General features: G+C 39.5%; 2 protein-coding genes across 2 annotated transcripts; both read left to right on the forward strand.

Moving 5' to 3' along the window:
* Nucleotides 1–292: 292 nt before the first annotated feature.
* LOC131788508 (quinone oxidoreductase 1) lies at nt 293–6994 on the forward strand. The gene is made up of 5 exons (XM_059105596.2): nt 293–436; nt 3642–3828; nt 4616–4831; nt 5373–5552; nt 5977–6994. Exons 1-5 carry the CDS (start codon nt 350–352, stop codon nt 6282–6284), a joined length of 978 nt encoding a protein of 325 aa, XP_058961579.1. The 5' UTR covers nt 293–349; the 3' UTR covers nt 6285–6994.
* A 1456-nt stretch (nt 6995–8450) lies between these two features.
* LOC131788507 (autotransporter adhesin BpaC) lies at nt 8451–14323 on the forward strand. Its single transcript, XM_066165333.1, has 7 exons — nt 8451–8481; nt 9913–9977; nt 10049–10604; nt 10899–11021; nt 11819–11950; nt 12425–12539; nt 13591–14323. Exons 1-7 carry the CDS (start codon nt 8451–8453, stop codon nt 13706–13708), a joined length of 1140 nt encoding a protein of 379 aa, XP_066021430.1. The 3' UTR covers nt 13709–14323.
* The last annotated feature ends 3192 nt before the right edge of the window (nt 14324–17515 follow it).

Genomic DNA, 17515 nt, shown 5'->3' on the forward strand with positions numbered 1-17515 from the left:
GTTTGCCGCCTTTATTCTCAGGTTTAAGTCTGTCTAAATTCATGTCACCTGTGATAATGATTGTTTGTTTCTGTCAGGTGATCCATGAAAAGAGGATCCTCTTCCAGAGGCCAAATGTTGGTAAATCGCAAATGGTGTTACTGGAATAGTCCGCCATATTACAATAGCCGACAATTTCTGATAATCACCCGACTCGGAAACTCGTCACTAGTGCTCCTCGGGCGTACCTCTGGCCAGTAGGATTTAAGCATTACCATTGCAGCTTCGTTGCTCATTTTCGATTTCACGGCATCGTCGCTTGACCCTCGGTAAGACATACAACAATACCCAGGATAAAGCTAGCGTCATCATGAAAGCTATTAAGATCAATGCACTTGGAGATTCGTCTCAATTGAAATACGAAGAGGCATCTATTCCTGAACCAGGACACAACGAGGTAAGGCTCTCAAAGGTTGTAAGGAAATTTTTGCACGCGTGCGCCAAGTAGTGATTGAGCGCCTTTACTCAGACTCTAGATGAAGAACTTTTGTCGCCAAAAAGGTTCGATTAGCAAAATTTTTTGATCGAGAAAACATGAGGGTTTAAAGACATTTCCATTGCCCAAAATATATTCAGACTCGCAAACAATGACCAGTAGGGTGTGGAATAGCACAAAGAAAGTCTGCACTCTCTACCTCTTAGTGTTATGATTGGAAAATGATCCGAAGGTTGGCAGACAGTGAATTTACGCTCAGTAGAGTAACAATAATAGTGACTGTCTGGGAGAGTCGTTGACCGCCCAAAACTGTTGGCCTCTTTCACTTTATCTTATCATAGATGTTCATGACAAATCAAACAAATATTGAAATAGCATCAGGTAAATTTGTGTCCCAATTGGTATTAAGCCGCCTAATCCTTTTAAGCAAATAAGGTTAGGCGAGCTTCAATCTTGCATAAGCTCATTTGCATAGTAACCAGACACTTGTAATTCACACAGGCGGCCTCCAAAGGCGTGAATACAGATGGACAGGTTGGAAAACAGGAATGTTGGAATTCGGAACTGGAACCGGAATATTTGGAATACCTAGAACAGCCGGAATTTCCGGAATGACCGAAAAATGATAAATTTTAAAAAATTATTAATTAATTAATAATTTAAAATAATAAATTTTAATGAATAAATAGTTAATTAATTAAATGAAAATAAAAATAAAGTAAAAATAATCAGCAGCCTTAAATAAGTAAAATAACCCGCAGCCTTGCAACTTAATCAGTCTCGGTTCTCGCCTCACGCGCATCACCAGCTCGCTCGATTTTTAAGTTCCCTCCCATCCCTCCCGTTTAATAATTTCTTGTTTTGTAGCTTTCCTTATTTCCATGTGTTTTAACTTTGTTACCTTCGACAGGGGTTTATGATTGTGTTTTTTTTTATTGGGGTGGGCGGGTCTTGTTTAATCATTACCTGTCGATAAATAAACTGCCAGACTGTCACGCCAACACTGCTTGTTTTCACTGTCTCGGACGTGTCTATCGTTGTTTGCAAAGAAACTTTGGACTGTCATGTCCATAAACTTCATCAGAGTGTAAATCTCCACGCACCAGGAATTTTTAAGACCAACGCCTCTTTCAAAGTTACCTCTAAAACTGCTAAAACTGTGCTTTATTAATAGAAATAAAGTATTTCCAGGAATTATTCCAGTTCGCGCAAAAACGAGGTGATGATATTTTAATATTCGAAGCATTTGAAAAAAACAAAACATTAAAAATTTTCAAGAAATCGGACTGCTGTGCTCATATGAAATGATTTTCATAGTTTACAAATCTGCGTGACCTGGAAACTAATGCATTTTTTAAAATAATACGAAACAATAAATTCATTAATTTATCTTTTTTAATTCATCATTTTTCGGTCATTCCGTGTATTCCGGGTATTCTGAGTATTCCGGTTCCAATTCCGAATTCTGGCATTTTATATTTTCCAACCTGCCATACAGATGCGTCTTTCATTTTTGACGTCGTCAAAAATTGTATGATGTAACATTTTCTAAAGCTATTAGAATATTTTCCATTGCACTATTTCATTTTGAGAGTTATTACAAATTGCTTATTTATCCCGACCCCAATTTCCTTCAAACTCCGTCAGATATCTTATTATCTTAGGCGCTCTCGATCTGTGGTACTAAGTTACAGTAAACGACTCAATTTTAAAACACATACAAAGAACATTCTATTTAGTAGGAGAACCAAAATTACCGGGGTTGGTAACGCGACATGACATATAGGGGCGCCTGACAAATAGGGGAACTTGATTTAGTCACTTACCGAAAACTTGACAGTCAATAGATCTATCTATATTCGTCACTATTCGCGACTATTTGCGACTATTCGCAGTATTCGGTGATTGTTAGGGTTTTATCACCAGGAGTTAACGCCTCGAGTAGATGGTGAGGGACCGAATTCTCTTGGTGACCAAAGCTCGTCATGTGATGCAGTCAAAACTGTCGGCTGATAATAAAAAAATATCTGCTAACTTTCTTTTGCAAAGTTGCGAAATAAAGTTTGCCGCGTATTGCCCTCACTTTTATGTGTTAGCGAGGGAAAAAATTTTTTCGCTTTGTGTTCTAAAACTTCAAATTCAGGCATCTGAATGCCTAGAAATAATTCCAGACACCTGGTCTCTGGGGCCAGGTGTCTGGAAATTTAGCCACTGTCTTCTTGAAGGCAAATAATTTACTTAGGGATAAACAAACACGATTTCATTGTTTGCTCTAAAATACAAAGGCATTGAGCACAAAGGTTGTCCGTGGGAATTGATGAGAAAGGAAATGCAAATTTTTACATGTTTAACGTGATTGGAAGGATTGTTTGTTGTTCACTAATGTGTGCTTAAGTAAGCGGACTTAAAAGGAAGATGTATATAACGAATAGAGAACATTCCGTCTTTTAATCTAAAGAAAGTTAACGGAACTCTAAAGTCGATCGCCATTACGTTATGAAACCTTTTTGAGCTAAATAGCATACGTCCCTTTTACTTTGATATTTTACAAAACATGGGGAGAGATTACACTGACATTTACTGGCCAATCACTTTGAACCACTCAGAAAATTACCGTAGCAGGAAAATCCACAGAAAGGAACTTCTGGTTAGACGAAAGTGATGTATATAATCAGGAAGACAAGTTCGGCAAGAAACTGGTCTCACGCTATCACCTGACAACTTTGGGGAAACTAATCTGTCGATCAATTTCGAAGCTTCACCCCCGCCTCCTCTTGGGCAACCCTTGTGCATTTATATGTTGTCTGTGCTTGAGGAAAGGGGAATTTGACATGAAAGGCCTTTCAGGGGGTAGGGAATTTGAACCTTGCCTGGATGGGATAGAGAATTTGAATCGGAAGTGTCAAGTCTTTCCAGCAAAATCCACGTTGATTTGCCCTTACTCTACCAGAACCCGTTCAATATGAGAGGCAACTGAAATGTCATGAGACGTGACAGTTCCTTGAGAGTGGAAGAAAGGGTTGGGAATAGTAGGCTGTACAACGGAACGTGTAACTGTAAAGCTAACTTGTAAATTATTCGAACGAAATTCATAAAACGTCTCAGTGACCTTATTGTCTTTTTTTATCTTATTTTTCTTTTAACCCATTGTTTCTTCTTTTTGTAGGCCTTAGTAAAGAATCTTATTAGCGGTGTTAATTATCTTGATGTGTATCATCGTGAAGGGCTTTTTCACATAGCTGGCATTCCTGCAATCCTTGGAGTGGAGGCCGCGGGGGTTGTTGAAAAGCTGGGGTCTGGTGCCACTGGTATGGCAGTAGGAGATCGTGTCGCATATTTTCATCTTAATTCAGGTGAATAAGTTTAAATTCAGCTATTTTGTAAAAAGGTTGTACCTGTCATTCCATCGTTTTTCAGTTCACCGCTATTTTCTGATACTTTGATCTGTTGGCTTCTCAGTAATGTATAGAAGAGGTTGCAAGGAGAATGAAGCAAACAGCTCACAATTAACAACGGATCGAGTCTCTTAGGGTATCTGGGTACACTTCCTGTCAAAGACTGTGTGGAAATTTAGAGGCTTTGAATGCTATTTTAACTTTTACACCCTAACATCAGTATGGATTTTCTCCTTACTGTTCTCTTTGGATTTCCTTTAGTGCCGACAAGGAGAATTTGTTTCTCAATCAAGTGCTGCTTTTGTTAGTGATCCTTTCTGTTATTCTGGTGACCTTAATTTTTGATTAAGGGGCAATTTTGTGCGGAGAAATTAGATCTTAGTCATTCTTGGGGTTTCAATGGTTGACACATTCCCATAAACATTCGACTGCAAACACGTTGACGCCTTAAAATGCCATGGACGTTGAGACCAAGTGGCCTTATGGGTATACGGGTGCATAATAACCACACTTGTTTGTGATGAATAATGGAAGCTATCCACACTCAGTTAATATGCGCGATTGACATAATGAAAAAATATATATATATCAGCTCAGAGATCAAAGAAGAAGCAGTTTCTTAGCGAGCTACCAACTTTTCTCTGGACCCTACATGAATGTAAGTTCTCAGACTCTGTTGCATGTAGGAATAATGAGGTAAAGAATTTCTGATTAAATGTAATTTCATCTCTTCGAAACAAATTAGGAAGTTTTGCAGAATACAGTGTTATTCCAGTGGAAAGACTTGTCAAAGTGCCATCAAACATCACTTATGAACAAGCAGCAACAACCATGATTCAGGGTATCACTGCTCATTTCATGGTTCACACTGTATTCCCGGTGGGACCTGGTACCAAGGTGTTGGTACATGCAGCTGCTGGTGGGACTGGATCCCTGATATGTCAAGTGGCTAAAAATGCAGGTAACAAAATTATTACTTGAACTCCCAGATCAAATTTGTAATTCTCCTTATTGTCAACCATGCAATTCTTGTAATGTTAGTTCAGAGAATTTAGTATTGGAGCAACTAATTATCCCCAAATTGATCTTTTTCTTTAATCTCATCACTTATCTAGTTGATGTTGTATATATATTGTTAGGAGAAATTCTGTCTTGGTCATTCATGAGAGTTAAAGGGTTAACAGCCTTCAGCTCACTCCAATACAATGACTCCTCCTCTCCTTCAAAAAAACACGTTCACAGTACATCCCGGTTCTCATTTACACTTCCAGAGGTGAAGAGAGGCTCTATTAATAATTATAACAATAATGATAACAATAATAACAATATTGATATTGCACTTATACGGTGAAATTTAACATAATTTTTCGAGTTTTTTTTAACAATGGTTTTTTTAAGAATGTATCCATGTATCACCAGTTCGTTTTCTAGAACAAGTTAATAACGAAGATTAAACTGACCAAGACTTACTGTAGACGCTGACCTGTTGTGTTGGATTGTAGGAGCGTATGTTATTGGGACAACAAGCACCCAAGAGAAAGCTGTCAAGGCAAAGGCTTGTGGAGCCGATGAAGTTATTCTGTACTCTGATCAAGACTTTGTCCAAGAAGTCAACAGAATCACAGGAGGTTCCGGAGTCAACGTCATTTATGATGGGGTTGGAAAGGAGACCTTTCTTAAAGGCAAGTTGTGTTCACAAAGGTACATGTGTGTATCACAATGATGATCAGCACAGTGAAAAAAAAATAACGACAGACCTAAAGAAAAACACAAACAACGCGAGTTGCGAAAATAGGGCTCAATAAAAAGCACTATACTGCCTTGCGATGGACTGGCATCCAATCCAGGGGGAAGTAGTCATACTCCTTGTCGGTTCTTGCTGCTTGGAAACCGGGATAAGCTTCGGCTGGGTTGGCCAGTAGGCTCGAGTACAGACTTCACCTCTTATTTTTCAGGCTTTACTGTAAAAAACCTGCTTAGGTGTTATCCAATATACTTACTGCGCAGTTCATATTTATTACATATATTGTCCGTGATATGCAGAGTTTTCATGTGATTTTGTTTGGATTGACATAAAATCTTGAAGTAAGACTTGGTTTTCTGCAGGTTTTAAGTGCCTCAAGAAACTTGGTACCATGGTTCTTTACGGCTACGCATCTGGTATCCCTGAATCTTTGGATCCTTTTATTCTTTCAAATGGGAATGGGTCACATACTCTCTCTCACCCAAAAATAGTCGACTATGTAGCGACGCCTGAGGAGTTGTCTGAGAGAGCAAACGCTGTATTTGATTGGATCGCACAGGGCAAGATAAAAATGGAAGATTTTACCATTTTTAAGCTTTCAGAAGCGAAGAAAGCTTTTGATCTGCTCGAAGGCAGGAAGACAACTGGAAAACTCTTCCTTAAGGCTTGATTTTGTTTTTCAAACTAGATGTCCTGAAAATTTTTAGCAAGCTTTTGATGCTAATTAATCTAGTTAGGCAGTGTGATGTTTTAAAATTGATTTCAGTGCTCTTATATTTTAGTATTGCACGGTGCTTGTCGTTACCTTCCCGTTAACAATTAAATTGTAAGTTCGAGATTTCTATCGCGTGATAGTTGATGAGAGTGAAGCCCGAATCAATCACGCATAGAAACTTGAGAGCAAAAACCCTTTTATTCTAAATCTTCTAGTCGTTCAAAATTAAACAACAAAACAGGATCATGTTTTTTTCGTAAATCTGTGATGGTGGTAGAAGTCTTTATTTCAATATTTCCTTGGCTGAAGTTAGGCAAATAACAATAATAATAACTTTAACAAATATAAAAGTAAGTACTGAATTTGTTTTCTACAAAATTATTCATTTTCTACCTAAGTTGGGGACAGTTTTTGACTCCTAACTAAATACATCCTTGTAAGTTTTGTATACTAGAATATGTAGGTGTGTGTTTCCTTGTATTCCTGAAACATTTCCATGATCCTTAATTAAACCATTTATTATTGTGATCCTAAGTTTGATTGCCCTGTTTAACCAGCCCCATATGGTTACTTATTAGGGCTGCCAGTGCTCGCTTCTTTTCTCGTCAACATTAAGTAAACAAAAAAATGTAAGTGCAGAATACAAATAAAGAGGTGCTGTTTTCCATTGTTGTTTTTGTTATAGTATAAAGAGGAATAATGAATTGAATGAATACCATTAGTCAAACCTATGTATGTAAGGATGTGAAGCAATCGTCATACTCCCCCAATGCCTTCGGGCTCAAGACGACCGCAATGGATTAGGGGAGTGTGGCCCGGCTCTGGGAACGTAATCGACTAGGAGGGTAGAAGAAGGGCATGCGCAAAGTGGACAAATGACGTTAAGGTGTGATAAGGGATGTCTCTAATGGAGGTGGCCCAGGATGGAGACTAACACAGAACCATTTCACGACAAACTGCGTTTAGGACTTTCGAGTAAACAGTTATATGAGGACTTCGCTAGATAATTATGTTTTACGGTATAAATCGTTTTTTTTTTTTTTCTCGTTGTTTCGTCACTTCAGGATTTGGAATATTTCTGGGAAACGCACTTGCTTCGGTTTCGTTCATCAGTCTCTTCCAATCTTTCTATTTCTTCATTGATAACTTTCATTCTGTACAGTTTTCTCACCTGTCTTAGATATTTCCCATTCTGTGGTCGCCATAACACTAGAAGCCCACAAATAAATGGATTTCTTTAATTGAGAATCATGAGAGGTAGTTCACAGTATCACTTTAAATAAAAGCAGTCACTGTCGTAAGCTCATTGAGTTTCCCCCCCCCCCCCCCTACCAACACTTTTGTATTACTCGTGCGTTTCCAACACGGCTAGTAATTTGCAAGTTGATCGAATCTTGTTACGCTTTCGCTGTGAAAATCGCATGTTGGTCGCAAAAAAAGCTCGATTTTGACTGGAAATGGAAGACGAAGCCAACAATTATTCCACAGTAATGACTAACGAACGTATTTGAATGACTTGAAGGCGAACTGGTAAAGGTGGGGTCGAACTCGTTTTGCTTTAAGGGGCGAAGTCGCGAAGGTGATTGGAGGCGAACTTGCGGTGAGGCGAATTCACCAGTTACCTTTAAAACGTTCTGTAGTAACTTTAGGGAAATGGCAAGATCTATTTCTTAGTTACATTTCTTGTCCTTTGTTGGGTTTTCAGCGATTGCTGTGTGACATGGTAAAGAGTTAATATTTAAATTGCTAAGAAATCCGCCAGGGCAATAGTCAGTGCTAATATTTTAGCGCTGTAGGTTGAAGTTGCCTCAGTGCCATTCTCTTGCGACCATTGACATTCATAAAAGTATTGGTGAATTTTCAAAAGATGATTGTTATCCCTGTAGTTCTTATAGGGGAGAATTCACCAGTTACCATTTCGTACCCTTTATTGGGTTTTCGGCGCTTGTTGCGCGACATGGTAAAACTTTAATATTTAACTTGCTACCGGAAGTCCGACTTGATTAATCCGCTGGGAACAACAGACAGAGTTACAATTTCAGCGCTATGAGCTTATTCTGCTACAGTGCTAATACGCGTGCTACCATTAATTCCAACAAGGTAGTGAAGAATTTTCAAAAGATGGTTGTTATTCCTGTAGTTCTTTTTGCAAGTAAGTGATTTTTCTTATCCTAGAAACTATCTTGCTTGTTTGAGTGCGACGTTAATGAACAAACATGATGAAATGGTTCGTTAGAAAACGTTTTCAGGAATTTTTCGCACGGAAATCCTAAGTTGTTGAGGTTTCTAGCTTACATTTTCGTTGGCAGAGTGTTGGGTTTGGTCGAAGAAAGCAGAGAGATCGATAACTTTAATTGTGCGGGCAATTGGAATTTAAATAAACCGTAAACGAATGAAGCCTTCATGAACGAGTTTTTGTATGAATGAATTTTAATGAGGCACTTCGTAGATATGTGAAAGTTGCATAATCAGTTGGTAAGAGGACCTCCTGGATTATCCGCGGACTCCTACCTCTCCCAGGTTCACCGAGTCAGTTTTTCGATTTTTAAAAGCTATGACAACCGTTCTTGTCATTTTGAATTCGTGCTATGTATCAGTGTAATAATTCCACATTCAAATTAGATGACTGGATTTTCATAAGGCAAACATACCCAAGACGTAATTAAAACCACCTTTGCTTTTTGCGTCCAGCGTTATTCAGATTGTTTACTTCAATGCGAGTTTCATGAATACATAAAAGAATTTCGGAGTACATTTCCGCTTGTGTTCATGGCTGCGACGGAGACAGAAAATTCTTGATACATAGGAGCGACCGTGGAAGTACATACCTGTGTTCATTATTGTACACTTCATTTCTGTTTCCCTAAGTAAGTTGTGCATTAAGCAACTTATCTGTTTTTCGGCGATTATATATGACGTCTGTTTAGACAGCATTCCGCATATTTACGAAAGGATGAGTTTGAGCTAAGATATCGGATCATGTGTACTATAGGTGGCCTCGGTCGACATATCGGCCGATACATCGGCCGATATATCGGTCGACTATCCACCGACTATAGGTCGACTATCGGTCGACAGTGGACCGACTATCGGTCGATAGTCGACCGATAGATCGGCCGACAGTGGACCGATATATCGGCCGACAGTCGACCGATAAATGTGCACATATCGGCTGATTCATCGTCCGACAGTCGGTCGATATATCGGTCGATTATCGGTCGACTATCGGTCGACTATCGGTCGACTATCGACCGATAGTCGGTCGATTGTCGACCGATAGTCGGTCGATTGTCGGCCTATATGTCGACCGAGGCCACCTATAGTACACATGATCCTAGATATCTCCCCTGGACGAAATATTAGTGATGAAAGAAAAACAAACGAGAAGACGATAGGGTGATGAAAACAAAGATGTTTAGAGATTGTTTCATTACTTAGGAAAATAATTTTGTTGTCTTTTTTGTTCACATCATGAAATTAATTAGTGCTTTGACTGGTTTTACTGACCTCTAAGCTTGTGGTGTAGTTTTAACCACAGATATTACTGACATTACTCTATTTTGCGATTTTTAATTTTTCTCAGCTCTCCTGTTACCAGTTCATTCGTCGATAACAGCAACTGTTACCCCTACCTCTCTGTTCACCCCTGTTAGAGGCAGCTCAGGTCAAATCTCATCAAGCCGAGTTTCCTCCCAGGGTTCTGTTGTGGTCTCTGCTAGACAGCCCTCATCTCCAGTTTCTCTTCCGGTCTCCCAAAGTTTGAGTCTACAGCTTACTGGCCGGATGCTTCTTCCCTGTCTGTTGGTAGCCACAGGACCTCCTTAGTTAGTCCAACCAGGTCTGTCACTGTTCAAACCAGTGTTGTCACTGGTCAAACTAGTGTTGTCATTGGTCAAACCAGTACGGTCACTGGTCAAACCAGTATAATCACTAGCCAAACCAGTGCAGTCACTGTTCAAACCAGTGTTGTCACTGGTCAAACCAGTACAGTCAGTGGCCAAACCAATACAGTCACTGTTCAAACCAGTGCTGTCACTGGTCAAAGCAATACAGTCACTGGTCAAACCAGTACAGTCAATGGCCAAACCAGTACAGTCAGTGGCCAAACCAGTACAGTCGCTGTTCAAACCAGTATTGTTGCTGGTCAAACCAGTATAGTCAGTGGTCAAAGCAGTACAGTCACTGATCAAGCCAATACAGTCAGTGGTCAAACCAGTACAATTGATGTTTCGCCCACTCGAACATCACCTGGTATAAGTGCCTCAGTACCGACTGGTAAGTTAATTTCCCATTTCTTCTTTACTTGTCACGCAATTTGTTTGTTACACAACGCATTCCTCCACAGGTTCCTGAGGACTCGAATTTTACAGATCGCTTGGTTTTGCTCAAGTTTGATTTCAACGCTATTATGCGATCATCATATCTCGAAATTGTTTTGGGAACACAACTCTTTTATAATTTTTTTCTACTTCCTGGCCAGTTTGGTTTTCTGTCTTTGTTTTTTGTGTTTGGTTCGTCGTCCTTTGATTTTGTTATGACGGTTTTTCATAATGTTAAAATTTTATGCAGATGTTAATCCGTGCAAAAGGAACAACGGTGGCTGTGCGCACTATTGCACAAGACTTAACAGGGAATATAACTGCAGTTGTAGTTCAGGCTTTAAACTGAATGCCGACCGACACACCTGTACAGGTATAAACGACTTAGAGATACATATAATTAAGACAGGATAAGGCCACCATATCTTAGGCTCGGTTTCTACTGTTTGCTCAAAAGCGGTCTTCGACCCTTCTAAGAAGGATAAAGGGAACGCGGGCTCATTTCCCAAACAGTGGCTAAAATCCAGCCATCGGAGCAAGCTTTTATTGTCATAATAGAATTACGTAGCCTAAATGTTTTAGAGGTAAACCCATCTAGCCGGCTATGGTAGGCATACAGTATTAATCGGGTATGCCTCATCTTTACCGCTCTATGTAAGTCTGAGTGATAGGTGTCATTTGTTTGCGTTCTGTTGGTAAACGAAAGCAAACGCGCGGCAAGCGAGTGGAAAGCGCGAGGCAACTGCGTGGATAGCGTGAGGGACGAGACACGCACAAGTGTTGGAAATGACCCCAGTACCACAGGCCAGCTTTACAAAGTATTACCGTATCCAAACAAGTAGTTTGTTTCTTTTGCTACTGTCAGTGGTCTCTTTCTTTCCTTTTTTTTTTTTTTTTTTAAATAGTCCCTGTTCTTCCCAACAGAAGGAGAAGAGAAAGCGAGGCCTCGCTTTCTCTTCTCCCTCTGCTGCCTTCTTTTTCTCCATGGTGTTTTCTTACTCCTTCAAGCCTATTCTAAGATTTCATTATCTAATTAGGAAGTCGTGAAGCCTTCATTTGTCAAAACAGTGTTAATCGAATACCACCTGAAGGTTAGCGACCCGAATGATTTTATAAAACGGTTACTTCCCCCACACTACTGACCAAAATGTTGTCTTTTAATTCTTACAGAAATAAACGAATGCAACAGCACGACTAACAAACATAAATGTGCGCATATTTGCGTGAATACTGTGGGCAGTTATGCGTGTGCTTGTCGCACGGGACACAAGCTTGAAATGGATGGTCTGACATGTAAAGAAGGTAACCATTATACTTGATGTAAAGTGCAAAACAGTGGACGTACACTTTTGACGTTAAAGTATCGCTGACAGTTTGCGCCAAACTGATATAAAAGCGTTAGGCCTTCACGCTTGATTATAGGTCCGTTGTCGTCAATTATTAACCCTAACCCTAAAATCTATCCTGTCAAGGGACGAGGTTTGAGGGCGAAACATCGTAACTGAACAAAATATCAAAGCAAAACGAAACAAAGTAAAAGATTATTGGCGAATCCCCATATCACCGGACTATTTCTTTAACCCTTTACACTCAGAAGTGATTAACATGTAACTTCTCTCAAGGATATCCATACATTATTCAGCAAACAGGTAGTGAGAATAAGGGAAAGGGAACCTCAGGACCCACTCCCCTCCCCCCTTGTAGCTACGTCCATGGTAAGAGATGATATTTCTCAGAAATGCAAACCTGCAGTAAATGGTGTTTTTTTTGTACTAGTCACCACAAGTTCGCCCCCAGAAGCTGCTCAAAGTCACTACTGGGGATGGGTCGTCTTTGGAGTTGCCGTGGCACTTGTTCTTCTATCCATCGTCATGTTAATTCTCGGAGTAATGTGAGTACATTATTATCTAAAAGGACCTTTTTGTAAATAGTTGACCATCTCTTCCCGTAAAGTAGGATCCTAGTGACACTAGTATTTCGTATTACTAGCTGGGCTTGGGTGATCGTCGTTTCATGATATCACAGCAATTTAAGTCTATGTTGCTTAGGGTACGGACCTATTTGACGAGATCTCTGTACCCATGCTGGTTATGAGTGTTAGGTTGTTAGGCATACAATAACTAACAACTAGTTGTCCTATTTTGTTATTGCAAAGTGCTTAGAAAGACTCTCAACTACTACTTTTTTCGGTGTTCGTTTCCCGTTTGTTGTAAACCATAGAGCTTCTTTCCAATTTATTTCAACAAATCGTCTGTTGACGTAACATTCTCATCGCTTTAAGCCCTAAAATCCCATGAGTGACTATATGAGTGAGTGAATGTATATACATAGATATATATTCATAGAATTTGCGCCTTAGAAGTCAATAAATTATTATTAATTATTAATTATTATGAGTGACCAAAATAGAGTTCTTCTTACGATGTCAATACCATATCAAGCAGACAAGTGATAACAATAGAGAAAAATAGCAATTAATTGATTGTTAGTTGACCAAATGACAAATTCTCCGAGCCAACTTCTTACAAATTGTTCAGCATACAGTAAGGAGAATTACTAATGAGCTCTTGAGAGTAAAATGATGAAAAGCCATTTTTTTCCATCAAGGAAATTTCCATTCGGTTCATTCTTGGGTTTTCATACTAAACCGCATGACTACTTTGGCAAGCGCTCCCTCTTGTGTTTGCGCGCGCCTAGTTTCTTCCTTGCGGGCGCTGTTCTGAATCAATCGCAGTTGGTTTAATCGAGCGCCAACGAGGCTACGCCAGTGTCGTTCCAAGGGTCTCTCCTCCTTCCACCAGAAAGACCTTGCATGGGAGTGAGGTTGATCGAGCGCTTATCATTGTAGGCTAGCTTAAATTCATCTCGAGAATACTTGCTGTCTTACTCACTTACTTAGGGATTAAGGATTGATGAGCTTTTCAATTTAATTTTCTACGCAGTTCCAAGCGAGTGATGAACAATAGGAAAAGACGAGAAATTTCAGGAGTCCGTGAGCTGACTGAATTAAGTACTACTCATCCAGTGGCGGAACCCAGTCCCGTTGAAATCGAGCCTTGAGTGGAGAAACAATAGCTTACTGTTAATTTATGATTTTGAAACCGACGACATTTCTTATCCCGTCCCGAGAACCGCGATCCTTCATGCGATGTTATCGCTAGGTTCTTGATCATTAGATCGATAGAGTGGACGCGCTAAATGTGACGGAGGTCTGGGAAGAGATAGCAAGAGAGAGCCTGCATTATTCCTCCCCATATACCCGCCATTTTTTGCTGACTGGTGTTATCGGCAGTAACCACAAAGAGTCTAAGAGAGTCTTACATTCTGAATAAAACATCACTTCCTTGACATCTAAATGGCTGTTTATACCAGTAAGTTGGGAAAATTCAGGAAAAACGACTTTCTATTAAACCTGGAAAGTAACGATTCTATGGCTGACTGGTAACTTCACCTTGCGATATTTAAAAATTGAGGAAACTAAGAAGTTAAAAGTCGTGCGTACATATTTTTGCTTTGTTGCGTTTTGTACCACTTTTAGCCATATAGAGGAGATTATTTTTCATTAAAAAAGAGTCGTCTTTATAATGTTCATCCGCCCACTGTCTGTGCAAATTAAAAGGAAAGATAACATTCTAGTGGCGTTTGCTCTGCTAGGCACGTCGAATTTTTATCGCCTCGATAAAATAAATGATTTTTGTCTGCTGTATTAAGTAGATTTGAAACAAAAACGATTGAGGTAACTTTCGATTGAACCATTTTAGTTGGCATTATTAGTCTTTGTCGTGATATTCGTGCTATTCTCGTCGCGCACTGTCGGGGGGAGGGGGAAGCTGGGGAGTTCAAGTTGGGGTATACTTATTGCGTGACATTTGTGCGAAGCGATTGTTACTCATTTTTTAAAATTTTTTATTTTCTTTATCTTTTTGCGGTCGTTAGAATAAAAAAGAAGCTGTCACGAATTTTTTGAGAATGATTTGATCGGAAAATGAATTAAAAAAATGAATTAGGAGCTACTCAAAATGTTGCTACGCTTATCGGCGTTGTGAGCATGCGCGCTGACGTAACCTGAACCTTGTCGACGTCGTTACCTGGAGAGAAAGGGGCATTTTACCGAGCGAACACGATACCCTGAGAGATCTGATCTTGCAAAGTATGTAATAGCTCTCTCTAATACCACGCGAGCGAGTCAGCACTTGGGCATTCCTTACTAAGGGTAGGCCTTAGCTAAGTTCATTCCCGGTAAAAGCAAGATTTTGGACTCGTTGGTGTGGCGTATTCCCTTTCCATGCTACAGTTTCTCTGATCAATATTGCATTGGACCTTCACGTTCCTATTGAGCTTTGGAACTGTTGAAGTCAGAAACGTCGACTTCGGATAACAAAATGGTTCTAGCGCGACTTCTTGTATTTTCGTTATGGTTTGCGAGCTTCTTCACGTCGCAAGGTTAGTAAAATACACAAGTGTCTATAAGGTATTTCTTGAGATTCTAAAAGCAATCGGGTTTATTAGGTAGCCGATAGCATCTGTGAGAAAAACACACACGCTCACCACCAAATGAAATGAACAGCAGCATTCACTGAATACAATGCTTGCTTGTTTGTTACAATTGTGTGTGTGTCACAACAGCTCACTTGTGCTGAGTTGTCGCGAGAAAAGTTCTTTCTCTCATCTTCTGTGAAGTAACTGTTAAGCTGAAGGGGTTAATTATATACTATTTTACTAAGAGACTCGCAGCTCGAAGATTCAAGTGTGAACAAAACGAAGGTGTCTGGAGATTCACACATTTATTTCAAGACACATCCGTCTGGCACAGGATCGGTTTGGGGCATAACTTAATTCTTTCTCTTCTTTCGTTCATATCTGAAACAACGCATTATTTCACTGCAGTTAAGCTTTTGAATTTTATTTTGAATGGATTTTTCTCTGAATTTAGTGATTTTCTATTTAAAGATCAAACATCCTCACTAACATTAACACAAGGTAACAATAAAGCGTTGATAAATATTTTTTCACGCCTCTATATGAGAGTTAAGTTCTTGATTTAAAAACTGAATAAAGAAGGAAAACATCGGTAAATACCGAACATTTTAAAATGCATTATCTTACTATATGTTTGGAAATTCAAGGCTTTGTTAAGCGCTGACCCAAGGTTTACGCGCGTCTCTGTTGGAAAGACAGAAGAGCTCTAAAGTCGTAATAAAATTGTCTACCAGATTAAGTTACCAACCTGGGCTTACGTGGGAAATCTTACCATGCTCTGGTCACTCCATATGGATGTATTTCTTACCTATCGCTACAAAGGTCCTTTTGATAAAAACTTCTAGAATATTACCCCAATATCTAGCGTGGTAATCGAGTCGAGACATTACTTGAGGTAAAATATGAAAATTGTGAAATACTCTCTGAAATATTTCTCAGAATGAATGGAATAATGCCTCGTTTGTGGAAATGGCGTGACACGTGCATCATCAGAAAGATGTGAACGTTGCTATCTTTCTCTTAAGCGATTTGTGAGCAATAGTCGGTTACGACTGAAATATTTTCCTTTCTTTTTAGAATAAGCTGTCTTCTATTTATTTCTTGGATCTCTTAGATTCCAAGAATAATAGTTGGCGAAATCGTGGGTGAATTTCACCATTCGCTTTTGCAGTATCGACTTTTCAAGGGTTTCTCCCGTATGCTTAACGCGGCGTGATCTTCCACTTTGTTCGTTAGCTTGCAACTTTCATGGACGATAAACAGGCGCCGATGGATCCCTACATGCCACGATTTCCAAAAAATAGGAAACTTTCGGTAAAAAATGTTTTCTTTAGAACCGGATCTTTGGCTAAAACGATTGAAATATAACGAGCTTTCGACTGCCTGAATTGCAGTTTTAGACGGGTGAAATGTGAGTGACAAGAAGCGGAAATATTTTGAATAAAAATGCGTGGAATTGTGAAATAATAATGCAAATGGTTATGAATGTTTGTTCAAAAGAATGTTGTCCAGGTATTGGACACGAATTATTGGGAGTCAGTTTGGTATACCACCTTAATCAATGATAGAAACGTTTTCAAAGTCAAGACCAGGCATGATTTGCAATCCTTAAGCCTTTGGTCGCTATTTTTCTGTTGTTGAAAGTTCTGCCCGTTTCTCCCATGTAGCACCACGAACAATAGGCACAAAGAATTGTGTATACGACGTTTGTCTGCGAATCCTGCGAAGGTCGAAACTTCGAAATCGGGAACTGTTGTTGTGGGGTGATGACCGGTTTGTTTACAACTGTAACGTGATGTTTTTTGAGGACGCGCGTCAAGAGTTATACCTTTCATCAAAGAAATAACCGAACCCTTGACACGCGAAATAAAAATACTATCCTCTAATAGACTTAGGACAACGACAGACTAGAAATTTACGATTTGGAGACCGAAAACCTTTTTCCATAAATACTTTCGTTACCCATTCATAAAGCAAAAATTTGCTAACCTTTGACCCACTTTACTTAAAGCTGCGTGATTGGTAGTACAGTCTGTAATGCATAGCATTTTCCACTTATGACTTGCGTTGTTTTGAAATACTCGTGTTCCTTCAACAGCTGTGCCGATAGATGATAAAAGTGAAGAGGTGAGACTCGCTGATTTTAAATGATTTTGGAGAAACATCAGACAAACTCGGTTTTCATTTTTGCGCTGCTACCTCGACGGCAGCGGGGATCTTGCCCTATAATGTCACGCAACAGGTCAGTGACATGCGAACAGTCAACCTCGCTGCCAGTGTCGTTTCTCCCGAGGAAGAGATAAGACCCTGGCAAACAGGTTGTGTGAACTGTTTCCGCATAAGCTAATAAGAAATACGCCAAGTTTTGCCTAACATTTATCCTTAAAT

This window comes from Pocillopora verrucosa, chromosome 4 (assembly GCF_036669915.1).
Source record: "Pocillopora verrucosa isolate sample1 chromosome 4, ASM3666991v2, whole genome shotgun sequence".
Classification (NCBI taxonomy): Eukaryota; Metazoa; Cnidaria; class Anthozoa; order Scleractinia; family Pocilloporidae; genus Pocillopora; species Pocillopora verrucosa.

Bases quoted from the DNA above. Each gene is read 5' to 3' on its own strand.
- LOC131788508 (XM_059105596.2), top strand. From the start codon at position 350: ATGAAAGCTATTAAGATCAATGCACTTGGAGATTCGTCTCAATTGAAA. The intron at 3,829-4,615 runs GTGAATAAGTTT...GAAACAAATTAG, and splicing joins ATATTTTCATCTTAATTCAG to GAAGTTTTGCAGAATACAGT. The intron at 4,832-5,372 runs GTAACAAAATTA...GTTGGATTGTAG, and splicing joins TCAAGTGGCTAAAAATGCAG to GAGCGTATGTTATTGGGACA.
- LOC131788507 (XM_066165333.1), top strand. From the start codon at position 8,451: ATGGTTGTTATTCCTGTAGTTCTTTTTGCAA. The intron at 9,978-10,048 runs GTTAGAGGCAGC...GGTCTCTGCTAG, and splicing joins CTACCTCTCTGTTCACCCCT to ACAGCCCTCATCTCCAGTTT. The intron at 11,022-11,818 runs GTATAAACGACT...TAATTCTTACAG, and splicing joins CGACCGACACACCTGTACAG to AAATAAACGAATGCAACAGC.